This window comes from Oreochromis niloticus, linkage group LG23 (genome assembly GCF_001858045.2).
Source record: "Oreochromis niloticus isolate F11D_XX linkage group LG23, O_niloticus_UMD_NMBU, whole genome shotgun sequence".
In the NCBI taxonomy this organism is placed as follows: Eukaryota; Metazoa; Chordata; class Actinopteri; order Cichliformes; family Cichlidae; genus Oreochromis; species Oreochromis niloticus.
Genome location: NC_031986.2, coordinates 6,672,483 through 6,691,286, shown reverse-complemented (window position 1 = coordinate 6,691,286; position 18,804 = coordinate 6,672,483). Strand labels below are relative to the sequence as shown.

At 43.6% G+C, this 18,804-nt stretch overlaps 1 protein-coding gene across 8 annotated transcripts in view; it reads left to right on the top strand.

Annotated features, from left to right (window-relative positions):
• The window catches only part of LOC100708599 (R3H domain-containing protein 1), a 53,135-nt gene that overhangs the window by 33,515 nt on the left and 816 nt on the right, over positions 1 to 18,804 (top strand). For 5 of the 8 annotated variants that reach the window (XM_019351636.2, XM_025903392.1, XM_019351637.2 and 2 more), the window contains 13 exons: positions 212 to 444; positions 3,260 to 3,529; positions 4,082 to 4,236; positions 4,735 to 4,866; positions 5,775 to 6,125; positions 6,339 to 6,474; positions 11,429 to 11,586; positions 11,834 to 11,967; positions 14,126 to 14,229; positions 16,736 to 16,915; positions 17,529 to 17,665; positions 18,355 to 18,452; positions 18,542 to 18,613. In XM_019351636.2, the coding sequence (XP_019207181.1) occupies positions 212 to 444; positions 3,260 to 3,529; positions 4,082 to 4,236; positions 4,735 to 4,866; positions 5,775 to 6,125; positions 6,339 to 6,474; positions 11,429 to 11,586; positions 11,834 to 11,967; positions 14,126 to 14,229; positions 16,736 to 16,915; positions 17,529 to 17,665; positions 18,355 to 18,420 (2,056 nt within the window). In that variant the 3' untranslated portion in view covers positions 18,421 to 18,452; positions 18,542 to 18,613. Of the gene's footprint in view, positions 1 to 211; positions 445 to 3,259; positions 3,530 to 4,081; positions 4,237 to 4,734; positions 4,867 to 5,774; positions 6,126 to 6,338; positions 6,475 to 11,428; positions 11,587 to 11,833; positions 11,968 to 14,125; positions 14,230 to 16,735; positions 16,916 to 17,523; positions 17,666 to 18,354; positions 18,453 to 18,541; positions 18,614 to 18,804 lie in introns of all 8 variants that reach the window. The other 3 variants (XM_025903391.1, XM_025903393.1, XM_025903395.1) reach the window with 3 other exon arrangements.

Genomic DNA, 18,804 nt, shown 5'->3' with positions numbered 1-18,804 from the left:
AAAAACAATAGTTTGATCCTCAATCAGGCAACAAGAAAAATGATTAGAAATCATTTTCGACGGCTCATAAACCATTTTAGGGCAATTTCCAGTATGTAAGGGTGAAAAGGGGCCCTTTTTGCTTGTTCTTTAAGTACAAGCATCTTAATTACAGACATAGAAATAAATGATGATAACATATTTTAAAAATTTATGCTTTCTTGCCTTCCAGGTTACGGGCCGGCCAGTCTGGCGCCAGCCGGCAGAGCAGCTCGGAGACAGAAGCGCTGCCGCGACACGGCGAGCCCCGGCCTTGGAGCAGCACCGACAGCTCGGACAGCTCCAACCGACTTGCCCCGCGGCCCGCCATCACGAAGGCTAGCAGCTTCAGCGGCATTTCCCCCGTCCTCGTCAGAGGGGATAGCACAGCCAGCAGCAAGAGCACCGGGAGGCTCTCGAAAACAGGCAAGAGGCAGCCGAGCAGCACGGTGTTTAGGTGATGTCCAGTACTGATAGACACTGTGTACACAGATATTTCCTAACAATGGTGTGTTCACAGTATGGGTACACCATTAATTATTTTTTAACTATTTGGGCAGTTACCACCACTGATATTAAGAAATCATTATGATAAAAGTAGTTTCAGCTATTCTTAACCATTTAGTTAGTGCGGAATTAACTATAAATATTACTTTTTTGCCGATATACAGTATGAGTCATAACAGCTGATGTCAGCCGACATATTGGTGCAGAACGTCCTCACTTGGTTTGAAATGGAACGATGGTGCAGTCTGAACGTAAAACGCTTGAATGAAGAGTAGCTCTCATTATTCTGTTATCGACAGACTGTTAATGAACTGATTTTTGAGGAGGGACATTCAATCAGATGTAGATTTTTATGTGATTGATGGCTTTTGTTCTAAATGAAACTAATGGAGGATTTGTCTCATTAGCGAGCGAGCATCTAATTTATTCATGCAGTCGTGCAGACGAAGGAGAGGAAACTCTGTCACAGCATGAGGAGGAACGATTCACTAATTAGATGGTAAATGAGAAACAGAAATAAGAATGTAGCAGAAGAGCTTCAAGCAAAATGCTCTCCTTTTTTTGGGTGGGGGGGGGAACCTGAAGTCTCATCAGAAGGAATGTTTGTCGTCCCGCCGCGGTCGATAAAAGTCTGCGGGGCGAGCGCAGCCGGACAGCTGTCAAAACTAATTACCGCACATCAACCTGGTGATGGAGGAGGTTCTTTAAATGTGGTGCTGCAGCAGCAGTGGAAAAGCGAACAGTGAGGAGTTACTGCATAATGTATAAGTGTAAGCACAGGGAAGTGTCAGTGCCGTGTCACCGAGATGAAGTTCAGGCTGCTCCTCAACCGCAAGTGCTTACTCCACAGTACGATCCATTTGTAACCCGATTGGCTGCGATGAGATGTTCTGCATTACAGGCTTGTCTTCTTTATCTCAGTAACAAGCGGCAGTCCTTGGGCGACCTCTGCTCTCCATTTTGTTCTTGCTTCTTTTTCCCCCCCCAGTTTTCCTTAAATCGTGTGATTTTCACAGAGTCGAGGAGACATTTTCGCCTGTGCTGCCTTGCTCTTCTGCCTTTGTCTTTCTCTCTCAAATAAGCTTTCACTGCCACAGATCACCTGAAAAAAGGAGCTTTTGTATTGTTGAGGCTAAATGTTTTGGGTTTTTTTCAGCTTTTCTGACGGAGTTATGACAGAATTATCCGTTTCTTACTCCCAGTCACGAACACAACTTATTATTTATGATGTGTTTTCTGAATCCAGGGGTGGAAGGCATCCACGGAAACAAATGTGAGGTCATTTGCTTTTTCTACTCAGCTAAAAATATATATTTATATGTTTGCGGGTTAGACGTTTACATAGAAACCATGTGAAAAGCTTATAAGGATGATCTGTTGTTCTACATTAGGTTACAGAATATGTTTGATCTTTACAGCCGCATTAACTCTGCACCATGGCCTGAAATGTTGTTGCAACAGCACAGACTTTAGCCACTGTGACAGGTGTATTTGGTGGTAATATGCTGCACAAACACAAAGATATAATGACACTGAAAGAAATGTAACGTGCTGTCATCGCTCGTTATGCTAATGCAGTAGCTAGTGTTCTGCCACACATGCCATTTTTCCCATTTTCATAACTCTGACAACATGTGTTCAGACTCAGTCGGTGCTCAAGTCAGAGTTGTTCAATATTTAATGGCCTCGAGCCCGACGTGATCAGTTCAGTTTGCCTCATGATGGCAGACACGGGCACAAACAGTAACGTCACCTGCTACTGCATATGCTCTGCGGGGATTCGGTGCAGGGAGGCAGGCCGTCTTCAGGTTTTTATGGCCGCGTCAGAGCGAAAGTATATGAAACGACATTGGGCTGTGAAACTGCAGCAAAAGATGGCTAATAAGAGCCATCGTCTGGTAATTAACCTGGCATTTTGGCAAGCGTCACACATTTCAGTGAGGTTTAAGTGATCTGATTGGACAACAACGCTCAACTGTACTGGATGTTTGAGGTGAACGTATTTCTGGTACAATCCACACGCGGCAGGGTTGGAAATGTTTACCCGCGTTTGCGCGATTGAGCTTTGCAATAACAATCGATTTGCATGACAAATACAAATAAATGTGAGCATCAGCGATGATGGTTTGGTAATTTTGCTTTAATGGTGCATATCTGTGTAGTGTTATTGTTGTTACTTTAAAATGGATTAGGTCCCCACCGTGTGTGTTTAAAGCACATAAAAATACTGCTTCTTTCGAAGCCTGTGATATGGTTATTTTGTTTCAAGCTCTTTAAATGTAAATTTAATCTTAACTACAGGCTATTCTTGCTCTCCTCCTTCCGTGAAAGTCCTCTAACAAGTTTTCTAATGGGAACAATATTAAACTCGGCCAGCTAAAATCCTAAACACCAGATTGGAGTGTCAGTCCCTCCTCCCTAAACCCCCTTCGCGCGCTCACCATTCTGCACAACATTCGTTAATTATACAGAGAGAGATCCATCACAGACGGTGCAGAGTTACCAGTTTCTCAATCAACAGTTGCCTCAAGAGACTGCGACGCAATGCTACCACAGGAGAGGTTGCATTAATGGCAAGAGGCACGACTGCGAATATCCTCCCGTGCTTCATTATCACCATCGGCTCTTCTCCTGCCATGTGAATAACAAACAAGCACAAAAGTGACAAGTTTGAGTCGCTGTGGGAAAATCTAGAGGCAGACGATAATCACCCCTCTGTTCCGCTTCTCCTCAGGTTCAGAATCGTGCAGCAGCGTCGGTTCCTCGTCCAGCTCGCTGTCCCGTCCCCAGCTGCCTCTCCCAGTCTCGACCTCTTCCCGCTCTAACGTTCCCAGCGCACCTTTAATCCATCCCGCTGCTGACGCCAGAGGCGCTGGACACCCTGAGATGACCAAGAGCCTCCTGACACAGCCGCCGCCAGCTACAGACGCAGCAAACTATTACCTGTTACCGCTGGAAGCCTCAGGGATACCACCTGGCAGCGTTCTGGTCAACCCACACACAGGTGGGTGATGCCAACCCTCTGTATTCTTATTTGATAAAATCAGAAATGACTTTTAAAACGAGTTCCTGTGTCTTCATATGGGATTTTTTTCTTTTAAGTGTGGTGACCCAGCCACAGTCTACTGCATTAAATTAAACCATCCAAAAATACGATCCCCCATCTTGTAATTTGCCGCTTTCCAAATGAAAATTCATAACTTTGGGACAGAATTACAGGTTGGCACGGGCTTGCACTCGGTTTGTCTGTCAAATTAGTAGTCAGACCAAAGCGTGCTGATCAAAATGCAGTGAACAGATGGGAGAAATCTGTAAATATGCATCACGGGCCCAACGCGCAGTTGTGTACTTTTTGGTCTCCGAACTGATCTTCAAACGCTGCCAAGGTCGTTATTTCCTGTTGACTCTCCCCTCACGGACCCGTCGGGGTGTGTCCTTCACTGTCATCATTCCAGTTTTGTGTTTTTTGTCCTCTTTGCATGAAGCTGAATTATTTGTGTGTGAGAAACACTCGCATCACAGTGGTTTTCGGTCTCTTATGAATTAAATTTGACAGGCAAGCCTTTCATCCATCCTGATGGCAGCGCTGTAGTTTATAACCCAGCCAGCATCGCCCCAGCTGCTGGCAGGATCCAACAGCAGGGGAAAACCCCACAGCAGCCAGTTCCTGCCACAGCGCAGCAACAGCCAACCAATCACCTTCACTCCCAGGTCAGTGGGCGGTACTCTGTTTTTCAGGGATTTTTCTATCATTTAAACCACGTTTTTCCTAACTGTTTCCTAACCTCGCTAACTCAGAGTGTGGAGATGGGGCTTCACTAAACCATGTCCTAAACTAACACTCCAAGAGGAAACTTTAACAAACTGATTACACAGAATATTTATTAGCATGTCCAGCTACATAGTATAATTCTTATAAAACGACTGGCTAATTGCATGTTAGCACATTAACTATGTGTTAGCTACTTTACCCACATTTACGATACCATTAGCATTCAGTGGAGTGTAGCATTATTTGAGCCTGAGCTAATATTAGCTTTGTGTGAGACTGAGCCTAGTGTTAGCTTTCAGGAAATCCAACCTATAAAATATATTACTTTAAAGCAAATATGTGAAGGAACGCTAGTGAGCTCCACCAGTTTACTAACATCCTCCGTCCAATCTTGTCTCCTGTCCTTCTGTCCATCTCTTCTTCCCTTCCCTCCTCAGCCGATCTGTCCTCCTCTCCAGCCGCCCTCTGAGCCTGTCCACAACCCAATGGTCTCTTCTTATCCTCTTCCTCCTCCTCCTCTTCCTCCTTCTCAGTTCCTGCCCGTCTGTGCTAACCAACAATACACTGTGGTACAGAACTTCCTTCTTCCATGTTATTATTCTTCCCCCGCTTCATCTCCTGTCAGACCTGGCTCATTAAGAGCTTATTTATAGGCTCCGTCTCTGAGCAGTTGGATTGGTTCATTAAAATGTGACACAAGTGTCCAAATAGAAAAAAGAATCCACTCATTTTGGGTTGTGCTAAAGAAGTCCTCTGAGCTCTCCTTAGACCCAGGTCTCCATACTGTATTGATGTGCCTTTTGTATCAGTAATATTGATGAAAACTGATTTAGATTTTGGTAGTCTGTAGTAGATGAATTATCTTATTTCATAGAAATAGTGAAATTAGCAGATGGAGTTTTGCATCCTCACAGTTCATGTCTTGTCCTTTCTATACATAAGAAAAGCAGATCTCAACACCCCCCCGAATAACTATCCTGCTAACTTATGTTGTGGAAAGGTGTATCTAAATCCAGCCGGAGCCATTTACCCACATATATAGATCATGCATTCGCTTAACCTCATTTTTGACCTGGTTTTAGTGAAAGACATGCCTCTGTGACTAATTACGCCTGTGGAAAGTTCCATTAATATTTAATTCATCACCAGATGTTAGTGCTGCATAATCCATGACTAAAAACACTATTTTTCCAACAACATGTCAGAGATGACCTGGGCTGCTGTGTGCTGCTCATACTCATGAGGAGTTGGGTCAGTTATATGAGCTATGTGCATTTAGTTAAAGTGAAAGTCGATATGAGATGTCTTTGATTTAACACTTGGCTTAGAAACGCGCTGGTTGAGCTGTATATTGATCTAGATTATAAGCAGAATAAATGTGTTAAATTGTGTGACCTGGCTCTGAGAATCTACTGCTGTCTAATGTTGATTTTAATCTATGCCTTATTAAAAGTGTTCCCCTTAATTATCTCTGCAGCCTGACTCTCTCAACGCCCAGTTTAGCCACATGACTCTGGCGCAGCAGCCAGCCAATGACAGTGGCCCTTCAGCTCCTGACGGTCGCCACTATCCCTCTGTGTACCACCACCACCACCCCTCTGCTGTGGTGCTGCAGGGCGCTCCTCCACAGCAGGTTGCTAGCTACATAGTGGCAGGGCCATCAGGAGGTCACCCGGGGATGCTGCAGGGTCAGCCCATCCCACTCCCAACCCCGGCCCAAAATCACACGTATCCCAGCTCCGCCCTGGGTCCTGCTGCTTTTCCCGGACCCGCCCTGAACCAGCCACTCCTGCAGCAGCACACCTACATCCAGCAGCCTGTCCAACAGGTATGGACTTCAGCTAACAGCTGCACAGCTAAAATCCCGCTGTCTTGTCCAGAAGCGTCTCAGAATGTGCTAATTTGTCATCATGAGTCACTCCTGCAGTGAAAACCAGCTTTATGACTAATCCTACATTCCTCCTCCCGCTGTGAAGTGAATTCAAATGGGACCGCTGATGCGTCACACGCTTGTTGAATTTGTGTTTTGCGTCTCTCACAGATGTCCTCGTGTTACTGCGCTTCAACCCACCACCCACACTGTTCCAGCACGCAGCAGCAGCAGCACCACTACCGGTCGCCTGTCAGCACGCTGCCCTATAACTGCCCACAGAGCCAAAACCTGCCCCAGCAACAAGGTACCTACATGGTCATTTTAAAGAGCCGCTGCTACTGCTGACTTTATGACTGTGGTGTTTTTGGCAACTAATGTACTAGCAGATTAAACGGGGTGAGGGTGGTGACTAACCGACTGATATAAAAGCAATAAACTTATCAAATTTATTAAACCCAGTTTAACATGTTAGGTGTCAAATATAAGGCTCGGGCTCTAGAATCAGCCCAGCCAAAGACGATCCAGCCCACTGGATGTCTTTTTAAAGGAGGGTAACTTTTGGACTGTATTTTCATAAAGACTTTTATAAACCAGTAATCACATCCTGCAATAACAACATATGTTAAAGGAAGCTGACGTGCACATCTCTCTGCGCTTTGAATAACTGCACGTACACAATGGCTTTGTCTAAAATTATTGACTCATTAACTATGGCTGACTCCATGTAAGGAGTCCTTTGTAGATGACTACACAGTGAGGTCATCGTCTAAATGAAAACTCACTTTCACACACTATTATGCTGTTATATAATCGCTGTCACAACATTACACTGAGTTTAAGGGGTTTTGAGCAATTTCTTAACTTAATTTTGTTACTTTGAAAAAATATGACTTGATTTTTTTCTGTCCTTATTATTTTTGACATGCACTGATGTGCTCACAGCCACACGTGGCTCCGTTTTAAATTGTCTTCTTTGATTGATAATAAATTCAGTCTAAAGTTGCACACTGGGATACCAAACGGCAGCAGTTCCCTCTACTTTTACCTCTACTCTTCTGTGCTGAACCGACGGTACAAATTAGCACGGCTTTGAAAGCGTCGCACTGTGGATCTGAAGGCAAATCAAAGGATGTTTTAATGAATAAGAACCACAGTTTTCCTTGAATTTGAGGCTCTGTGTTGTTAGGAGCGAAGCTCAGCCTAGCTGTTTTGTCATGAGTCATGCTCGATAGACTTTGTTAACTTCTCACTTTGAGCTCTTAGAGAGCATTTTTATGCCCTTCTCTGTTTCATCACGAGGGAGCTGTGCCAGCCGCAGTCAGACGGCTCTGTGAAGGACAAATATTCCTCCCTTCCTTCCCTCTGTTTGTTTGTTTTTACGAGTTCAGATGTCTCCCCGGGAGTCATCACTAGATTATTCAGTTTCTGTTGTCTTTCGTTTTTTTCCCTTTTCTTCATTTTGCCACAGGAATTGAGATTGTTAGCTCCTGCTTTTTCCTCACTACACACACACACATACACCCACACTCTCTGTTACTTAACTGGATGTAATGTTGCCCCAGAGTTGTGACTTGTACAATCAGGCACACACGTCTCCATAAGTGGCTGCGGCACTATTCTGTCATCTGTAAGCTGCAAATGTGGCTTCCCTGCTGGGGAAGCGGGGAATAGACAGCGGACAAATGGAGCTGACCTACAAAGGCAAAGGACAGCAATTATTTCTCCGGGAAACAAAAAAAAAAAAATGACTCCAGCGCCTTGTTTCTCCTCTGTTTTTTGCATTAATTAGAGATGCACACATAGAAGAGCATCTAAAGGTGAAGACACTGCAGCGTGGGTTGCACACACAATAAATAAGTTATCAATGGAAATTCTCCGACGGCCCAGCCAGTGGCCACAGAGGAACCTGTCAGTGTTTCCACTCAATTGCATCAGACAGTCACCACTACCACAGGGCTTTAGCTTCTTTCTGAGAAAGCATCGTGTAATATATGTGAAAGGACTGAAGTGTTCCTTTTATTTCTTCACTGCTGTTAGGAAATTATTAGAAGGCATTGTTATATAAATTAAATATCACTACTAGATAGACAATTGATAAAGCTCATGTCCTTTAAAGATAGTACATATTTTCTTGAAAGAATACAGCTGTGATTTGAGTCGTACATCAACCTTTCTTTGGTTTCTGCTGCTCCTTTGAGGATTTGCTGCTCTTGCTCCTACTACAAACTAAATGTCAGCCCTAGAGACAGAATGTCACTTTGATTGAATATAGTTATATATTCAATCAAAGTGACAGTAATAAAAAATGTTTTAGATCTGAAGCTCAACAGATTTCAATTGCAAATAAATAAGCTTTCCTGCACAGCACAGAGTCGCCGTGTGTGTTTAGAATAGGGATGAACTGATGAGAGAAGCCAGACCAACAATTTGCTGACAGTCTGACAACTGATACCAAACCAAATTATATAAAATATAATAGATCTCTATTTTTAAAACAAATGTGTTCAACATTTCTCCATTCAAACATGTAACCAGTGCAAATCTGATATGGCAGAACAAATAAATATTGACTAATTGCATTGGCCTTTTTTCCCCTTGAGTACTGATAGTCAGTACTGTGCAAAAGTCTTGAGCCAGCTTTCATTTCTTTGTATTTTACTGGGAAAATTGGATATAGGTGTAGCAATTTATGGAAACATAAATGGACAATATATGACAAAAACTGAGTTTGTGCAATTCTAACAACCTTGCTAGTCAGTACTTGTCATGGTCACCTTTATTCTTCAGCACAGTCTGAGCTCTCTTATGGAAGCTTTCTTGTTATTAAAGTAGTCCCGGTTTCATTCTGTTCACTGTCGAGAGGATCCCACACAGTTTTAGTAAAGCTGAGGTCTGGGGAGGCCAATCCATGACTGATAGTGATGCATCGTGCTTTTCTGTGCTTTCAATTGGTATTGCATGGGCAGTCAAAATCTGACTGTACTCTTTGCTTTCATAATTCCATAAATTTTAATAAAATGGACGTTAAATAAAACACCTCTGACTGAAATGTGGCCCCAAACCACGACAGAGCCTCCACTGTGTTTGTACCTCTGTCCTGCTGTGCCTTTCTTATACTTGAATGATTTATAGATTAGTGGTTTAATAAATAAAAAATCAACAACCCAGTCCAGTCTGCATAGCTGAAAATATTCATGTATCAGGACTGCACTGAAAATGGGTGAAAAAGCAGTCAGTCATTCAGTAACACTCTCATGTTACTTGCATTAATAGCTGCCTGATCAATCTGATCAAGTGTCCCTCTTATCGATAGCTGCAATCAATTAACAGGAACTTATTGTCCGAAATGTAGCTAGAAGCTCCTTTAAAGAGAGAATTTCAAGCATCATTTCAAGTCTTTACACCTTTTTGTATGTGGGCCTGTTTTCTTTTCCCCTGATGTAACATAAGCAAACTGTCTGAACAGGGGATCCCCTGTGACCAAGCCACACGCAGGGTGGAACAATTTACTGTGTTCAAATCAAGCAGGCAGTTTTCACTGGTCTACAGTTCTCTTAGAGTACAAGCAATTTCAGGTGACACATTTACCAGTCAGGGTTTTTCTTGCAGTGATGATGGTGCAGTCTAGGGCTTCCAGTACGATGGGGGAAAGTCTTGCTGCCAGCCTGCTTGTTAGTTTATGGAAATGGAAACATGAAAGTTTTAATGACAGATGGCTCGAGAACATCAGTGACTCTCAGAGGTTAAACCCTCAGTACTTTCACTTCATCTTAAGGTTAATATAACTGATCACCTGTGTGTTTTACATGGAAGGAGTAGGAGTATATGTTTAGTTGTGATACGTCACGGGGAAAAACATTTTCTCACTAGGTCAAGGATGAGACGTTTTTGTTTTGTGAATGATCAGAAATGGCAGGAACAGAGAGTCAGCATGCTTTCATGGGTAGTTTCCTGCTAGAGGTCCTTCTCCTCAGCTCTGTATGATTTTTGACAAAGAAAGAAGAATCTGGAGCCTGAGAGACGGGATGCGGGGCCGGGACGCTGTCTGAGAGGCCTCTATGAATCTCACAGTGAACCGGTCTCTTTTCCAGCCCTCTCACGTCGTCGCCGTTAGACTGTGCGAGCACCTCAGCAGAGGACAGGTTTAAAGCGAAATCTGCAAATCCAGTCCTCAAAGAAGAACGAGGAGTGTGTGTATACAAAGTAGAAACTTCTCCTCCCTCATGGCTTTAATCCCGAAAGCCGAACAAGTCCGTCAGGATGGTCAGCCACGCTTGCACAACAATCAGGACAGTCGGTCATTATCTGTGTCTGATGGAAGGAAAGAAGTCAGAACCGTCCCCTCGTCGCTCCCTGCTGGAGTGGAATAAAAATCGGGTGCTTTTGATATTACGGTCATTTCATGCTTGGTTTGTAAGTGAAGGTGGGAGGCGAGGGAGGATAAAAATAGTCCTCCCTGCTCCGTTCCTCGCCGAGCGCTCTCATTGTCTCGTCGTACTTTTCTCCCAGGGCGGCAGACTGTAAAGACACCTTCACAAAAGGACATCGTCTCCTTAGTCACTCGGATTACCGTGCATGTGTGTCACAAGGGACGGTATTTTCAAATGTCTTTTTGTCACCTTGACATTTAAGTGTCTGAGTTCCCCCCCCACCCTCACACACACCCTCACACACACACAGCCTGGGGTTAGGTGCAGGCATCGCCATTTTAGGGCGTTTGGAGAATGGTCGGACCTGCCTGCGTGACTTTGTGTCATCTCGTGTGTGTCCTTGTATTTGGCCCTCTCTAAATTTAAAAAACAAAAAGGTATCGTAGGAAGAAGAAATCTCATTAAAGTGACAATGTTTTTGTATTTTACCTTCATCAGAGGAGTGTCTCGTCTACTCCAGTTGCAGGTTTAGGCCACTGCAGGCTAAATCAGATATATTGACTTTCTCATTTATTCCAGACCTGCTTTAGCTTTAACAGCTCAACTCCCCTCACACTCTTCTATTGTTCTCAGCTTGATGGAGGTTCTGTGCTCATTGTTGGGATTGTTTTAAGAAACAAATACCCTTTGAAAATCAATAAAATGTTGAACAGTTGTCTTGTGAAATCGTGATAGCCTTGGCTTTTTTCCTGAGTGTCCTCTCCCGCCGCGCTACACCGAAATCACGAATCCTTAATTGCACTTTTGGCGGTTTGTTATCGCAGCGTATCCATCAGGGGTCTCTTTTCATTCGGTCACAGCGTTGTGCCTTTTCTCATTTTGCCTCAGTGCACCAAGCCGTGATGCCAAACCCAGCGTCCAGCTACCAGACAGTAGTGGGCGTGCAGCCAACACCCAACCTCGCTCTCACTGGCAACCAGCAAAGCAATATGGGCAACCAGATGCAAGGCATGATGGTCCAGTACCCTCCAATGCAGTCTTATCAGGTACTTTGATGATGGGACGCCTCTGTGAGCTCCCTCAGCTAGATTAATAAGAGCGCTGTTATGAATGAAACGTGCCTCGCTCGAGGCCTTTTGTTGGTCTTTATTTGACATAAGGAAATATGAAAATATGGCTCTGAGTTTTAAAATTTCTGCTAAAGAATGTAAAAACAGTGCAGCCATTGAAAAAGTTGAGTTTATTTTTTGAATTGTTGACACTTGCTTATTTTTCTTTCTTTTCCCCCTGTAGCAGGTTTCTGTTCCACAGCAGACGTACCAGCAGCCAGTGTTTGTGTCCTGCCAGCCGGGACAGGGGGCAGTGGCTGTCGCTGGCATGCAGCCCTGCTACAGCCTGCTGCCTCCTAACCAGCACACCACCATGAGGTACGGATCTACATCTGTGACATCCTGCACGCTATTGTTTCAAACACAATGAACTTTCTTTTTTTTCCTCATTGTGTAAAACTAAGAATGCGGCCATAATATTGATAATAATAGTTATCATCTTAAACATATGTGTCGTGTCGGCCCAGAATTTCTCAGATGGTTGAAAGGATGTGATCAGTTAGGAGCAGCTAGGAGGTAGACTGAAATAGTCTTTTGTGTCCATACAGGACCCCGTATTAAACCTTTTCATTTGCTTGTCTGTTCATTATGGATCTAAAAAGAATCCATAATGATTCCCAGATTTCTACTTTAGCTCGTTCACTACTGGTTTTTCTTATGTGCCCATCAAAAAAAGGATATTTGATGCTGGTATTGAGTCCCTGGACACTAATTACTCGGGGGGCTTTTTTTCTATGACAAATTCTCCCAATTTTTTCTGTTTAATGAATTTGTGAAGACACAGTTTTGCCAAAACACACAGCGTGTGATTTGTCCTCCCACCCCTCCTTGGGAAAAGGCTGAGGTTGAAATTCTTTTATCCAAATTATGGGCGATCATCCGTTTCGCAGTAAATACATTTAGCTTTTTATATTAAAGGAGAAAATGTGAAAGTCACCATCTTGGTTTCCTTTTTAAGCTCGTGTGCTAGGCGTTTCTCGAATCAGATACAGCTCAGCAGGAGAGCAGCTGTTAGTCACATTCTCATTTTGAATGGCTTACCCGTTGGGCATCCGATGCTGCGATCCCTCATATGAAATAAATAAATAAAATCCTGCGGTCATGTATTGTTAGATTTTTGGGGTAAAGGGAGGATTCATGCATACTAACAGAACATCAACTCACTACTGCTCCCAGGCGGACAAACGTCACAGTGCTGATTTGAAATGACTTGTTTAACTGCACTGAAAATAAACTTTCCAAGTCCACTATTTGTATGAACACCAATACTCTACACACATATATAGATATATCAGATATGTGGGTCTGTGTGTAACTGCTTCAAAGCCACAAAGTTTACACTGATAAATTATTAGTATCAAGGTGAAGTTGTAATTATTACCTAAATGTTTACACTGATAACAAAGTGCCTCTGATTTATGTTCATCCCGTCCTAATGACTCGTTTTAAATCGAAGTTGTTAATCAGATTTAGATGGAAGAAATTAGCCCGACTGTAGATGTTCTTTGTCCCAGAAAATGATTTGCAGGTGCTTGAAGGTGCCTCTTATTTCTAGACCAAACGGGGTTGATGAGTGAATCCCCAAAGCGCCTCTGAGCCAAGGTCATCTTTGTTCACTGTGGAGGGAAAGGAAAAAAAAAGAAGTTAGGTTTTGCCATTTTCTTGTCATTACTCGGCTGCTGCGGAGTAGTGTGGAGCCTCTCATTATAGCTGATTGATAGAACTAGCTCACAGAAAGCAAAACATGTAATTAGTTTCTACCTCCGTGGGCCCAATCAATCTGGATACTGGCGAGAGGAGCACCACTGGGACTGCGCATACGTAACAAACAGCAGAGGCAAGCGCGGCCATGTACGCAGTCGTCACCCGCAGAAGAACAATGCAGAGATGCACGCGTGTGAGGAGAGGTCACTTTCTCATCGTCCCAGCTGTAAAATGAGGCTGCTTTAGTAGGGCAGTCAGTGCGGGAATGATTTATGTGGCAGTGTTGGAACGGCTCAGTCTGCTCCCACGAGGACCGACCGTCCACCTGCAGCCCGCTTTTTCACCAGCTGGAGACGAGTCCCTGCAGGCAGGTTGCTTACAGAGCAGAGCGCCTACTTTCCAGTTTCTTCTTTTTTTTTTCTTCTTTTTTTTAATACCCCCACCTCAGATCTCCTGAAGGTGTACGTCTGTGGAGGCTTAGAGGTGGTTTTTAAACTTTCTCTAAACTCAAGTCCTGGGTGTCAGCAGCGTAGTGGACTTCCAGTAGCCGTTCATTGATGATTTGATAAATTAAAACACTTACAGACTTGATCCAGTGGCACCTTCTGGTTTATTCACTCATACTTGGAGCTTGAATTATTTTAAGTGTGGTCATTAGATGATAAACATTTCAAATTTCACTCACTCGCCAAAATCCGCTCTCATTTTAAAATAGTTTTAGCCTCCAGAAATCTATGATTTTGAACATCCCCGTGTGTGTTTTCATCCTCAGTTCAACAGTGAGTTTCCTGCCCACACCGATGATGGAGCAGCTCCAGTTTCCTCAGACCTCGTCCCCCTGCGTCTCCCAGCAGCACCCGGGCCAGCAGTACGCAGGTACGCTCCCCTCTGAGGCTGGCATGCAGCCTGTTCACAGGTCCAGATAGAAACACACGGTGATCTACAGTAGGATCACGCAGTAAAGTGAGAATATTCGCTTTTTTCTGACATTAGCTGCCCTGGAGATTCCCCATCACTGCCAGCGCTCTGACATTCTTTATTTTGCTCATCTTTCAGTGTCAATAACCGCAGACCGGGTTCCTCTGTAGCCACAGCCTGCGCTTCATAATGAAATAATCTTCCCTGAGTTTACTTTACCTTTGTATGTGCGGCAGATGCATGATTAGATTTACACTCTGGATTTTTGAAATGAAAAAGCGCGAGGCCCTGTGATGGGAGGTCCCTGGAGTTTGAATAAGTAAAAGTGATTTGCTCATGTCCCTCTTCCTCCAGAGCTGGATGAAGATTAAACAGTGATTAGGTCAACCACTGCAAATGTTAAGCTGACATCAACGACTGCATTGAGACAAAAAAAAAAGAAAACAATAAAGTAAGAAATGACTGATGTCACGACTCATCAGAAGAAGTTGTTGGTATTGCCATTGCGGTGCTCCAGTGGTTATAGAGGGTCTCTGACATAAGCACAAATATGTCTTATTTCCCAGTTGGTCCTACTCTTAAATGATAACTCTTTATTTTTTCATAGTCAGGCTTTGATAATATTACTCTTTAATATTTTGCTTCATAACCCGCTTCTCAAACCTATAGAACTTTTGTCATTTAACTTTCAAAGTATTTCCCATTCAATCAAACACACAGATGTGTCTGTATAAACTGATGATGGTAGACAGCGTAGCCCGTCTGATAAGAAAATGTGGTCGATATTTATCCGATTTTATACCAGCGCTCACAAGGGTCTATTTTTTTTAATAAACAAAACATAAATATTGATCGTTATTTTTATTTATTTATTTTTTTAAATTTGCCATATTTTTCTACTGAGGTACGTTGTTTACGTTGTAAAAATGTATTTCCCAATGTATTTTTTTACGGTCTTGAAGCGGGACTGTTTGTTTCATTGTGCGATTCAGTACAGAAGAAGATTGTAGTATTTACTAAATGTTCCACCTTTTATGCATTTGAAATGAAGTGAGGATGAAAGCCGGTCCTAAAGTGTTTGTCGAGTGCTTTAGCTGCAACTGTGCTAATCAACTACGGTTATCTTCATGGTTCAGGGGTGTTTACACAGCGATTCGCTGATCATGCATCGCTTTGTAGATGATAGCTGGTTGCTAGTGGACATTCCAGATTCCGGTTGCCTCGGTAACCCTCTAATGTATTTACCACCAGTGATATGGCTCTCTCTGTGGTAGCTGCATTTGAAGAAAACTTTACTCAGAATCCACCTATTTGACCCAGTGTCACTTAAAGTTGCTGTGAACCCTGGTCGTCACGCCCCCAGCAGCCTAGACCTATTGCGGCGTACCTAAGGGAGGATTCAGGGTCACCCCATCCAAACCTAACTATGCTTTGGGAAAAAAGAATCTTTTAAGCCTGATCTTATAAGCAGAGAGGGTTTCTGTCTCCTGAATCCATACTGGTTCCACAGAAGAGCGGCTTGAAAGCTGAAGACTCTGCCTCCCATTCTACTTCTAAAAACCCTAGGAATTTGTCTCCCAGCTTACCTTAGTGGCATTAAAAGATAAATAAAGATAAAGTGGACTCGTGCCTTACAAAGCTACAATAACGCATCTTTTCATGTCTGTTTTCCGTCTCTTTGGACATGAATTGTTGTCCAGAGGCCCAGGTGGGGCAGTCTCCTTACTAATGACCTTTATTATTCATGTCTGATTATTATGGGAGCACAGTGGAGGGGGAGCCATCATTTCTAGCTCTTCCAGTAATGAGGTCAGATGAAGGTCTCACAACGGCCTTACCTACAGCGTGACCAGTAAACACTTTTAATTGGCTAGGCCGGGGCCAGAAATAATCTACAAATTAAGTCCAAATATCCATCGTCCTTGCTAGTGTTACGAGGTTTTATTTCCTAAATGGACACCAGCATCAGCTTTGCAAAGTTTGTGTATGATTTGCGCCTTATATGAGCTTCATGTAAACAGAAGTTAATTAGATGGCGGTATAATGTATGTTCGGGGCGCTGATTTATTTTATAAATTTTTTAGTTTTGTTTTAAAAGTCATGTTCATGTGCCACAAAATAATTAGATAATTGGATTTCCTGGATCATTGCAGAGGATTTAGCAGGAATAGGGAATGGACTCTCTGATTGCCAATTCCAATGTGCCCTTATAGTCGAGGCACTTAAGACGTAATTGCTGAGAGGCTAACGGTGTAGGAGCAGTGTTTTCCCTGATGAGGTGTGTAGCTGAACAAAAGTGCTGAAACGCAGCTTTGGGGCAAAAACACATTTACTTTGGTGCATAAATGATGAGCTGATGTGATGAATTAAATAAGTGGATTTTTTTTTTTTTTTTTTGCTGACCTGATTTGCCTCTTGTCGACACAAACACTGCTTCAACCTTTCCATTTCTGTCTGCGTGCAGGGTTGTTACCCCCGGCCCCCAGCAGCGGCATGGTGATGCTGCAAATGACAGCAGCCCCCTGCCAGCAGCCCCGGGCCCCTCCCCCTGCCAGAGGAAACCACTCAGCCACAAACACTTGGGCCCGAGCACCAACGCAACCGCAGGCCCGCCGAGCTCCCTCCGCCTCCGGACAACACCCAGGTACAAACGCTGCCCAGGCGCATCGATCAGGCAATCACAGAAGAACAGCGGTGCCTTTCAGACCGTAGTTTCTCCTTTGAAACCATTTAATTAGCTCGGCGACCCAGAGGTTTTCATTTGACGGGAGCAACTTCCAAATAATTTTGAATTCAGTTGTAAATTTGTTCAGCTGATGTTTTCTACATAGGACCATACTTTACGTGTCAGAAAGTTAAGACGGTCACAAGAAAGCAATTTGAAAGGCAATTTAGTTTGTTTGTGCGAGTCTGACAGTTGCGTGAGAATTGTCGCCTTGAGCCAGACTCAGCTTGCCTGCTGTTCCAGGCAGGTTAAATGTCGTAGTAAATAGGCTCTGCAAATGAAGTGAGTGCTGCCGAAACCTGAAAATGAGGAGAAAATAGTCCTCGGCATTAGGGTGTAATGGTACATTAGTGGGACTAATGTGGATAGAATGGTACATTAAAGCAATGACTTGAACCACAGAATGACTTTGTGAAAGGAAGAAATGGCCAGAGTTGCTTTTTTTCTTTTTTTTTCTTTTTTTGAATGAAAGTGTTTGTGTTTCCTCCCGGTTTCCCCTCTCTGCATCATCGGTGTGTTGTATGTAGAGCAGCCTGCCCTCGTCTCCGGCACTCACTCCCTCGCCAGGCCAGCCGCCCAGCGTCAAGGGCCTCCCATCAGGCATCTCACCCATCCCTGTCATGGCCCACCACCCGCAGCTCCCTACAGCCTTCTGCCACAGTGGACAAGGTCAGAGACGCGCAGTAGTATTGCAGTACATGCTTACAAACATGGCATCCTCAAAACTCAGTGACTGTGCAGTGCAATGGCGCATGAATACATTCAACATCAAAAAATGTACAGTTGAAGCATCTCTTATCTGGATGAATAAAACCTTCCATATTCACAAGCCTTTGCTTATGTACTGATGTTCCTGAGGTTTTAAGATTGGAGTGAAGAGCATGATCATGTGTTTTAAACTAACCCTGCTGAGGGGCATCATTTCCTGATGCTAAATGAAGGAGTCAGTGCATTGGAGAACACTTGAGGGTCTATGCAGCAACTTTAAATACGACAGTAACTTCAGCTGTGCTTGTAAAAGATGTCTAACCTAAGATTTAACATTAAGGGACAAATTGCACTAAATTGCTTGAAAAGCATGCTGCAAAGTAGTTTAAGCAGGAGCTAACTTCCCAACTTCCTGCTTGCCATGAACAATGTTAAAGCGTGCTTGTTTTTAAATGGGTTCTAGCACACAGGAATTAATAAATGTCATATCATTTGTTTAAACTGGCAGCTATACTTGGCGTTTATATTTTAATCATTGATTGTCGAGTACTTTAGTTAGCTACTGTCTATGTAGCTGCAGTTAGGTTCTAAAGTGATTTAAATGACCACAGACTGATATTTGAAAAGGTTGTTTTGACTCTCATTACCAGGTGAAGCGCACTACTCTTTACTGGGCCAGCCTTTGCAGTACAAACCCTCCATCAGACCTCCGTTGATCCACACTGCACACATGATGGCCAAACATCAGGTAGTACTGGTTTTCTGCTTTTGACTGCTATTTCCTTGTCCTGCCGCCCACAAGCACACCTACCTTACTGGCATCTTCCGTCTCCTCAGGTTCCTCTGGGGGTTTGGCGTGGCGGTCATGGGAGGAAGGCCGGCAGAAAATCAGTCTCTTCAGATCTCAGTGTAGGTGAAGCAGGTAATAGGAAGACCAGAGGGAGGCTTAAGCTTAGTGAACCTCGAGTTAGCAGCAGGCTCTGACCGAGATTTGACCTCTTCAACACAGAAGAAGCTCCAAATCCTAGTCCAGAATATTATGTAGTGTTTTTCTTTTTTTTCTTCTTTTTGCTTTAGCAAAGAAATTCAGGCCAGCAGTT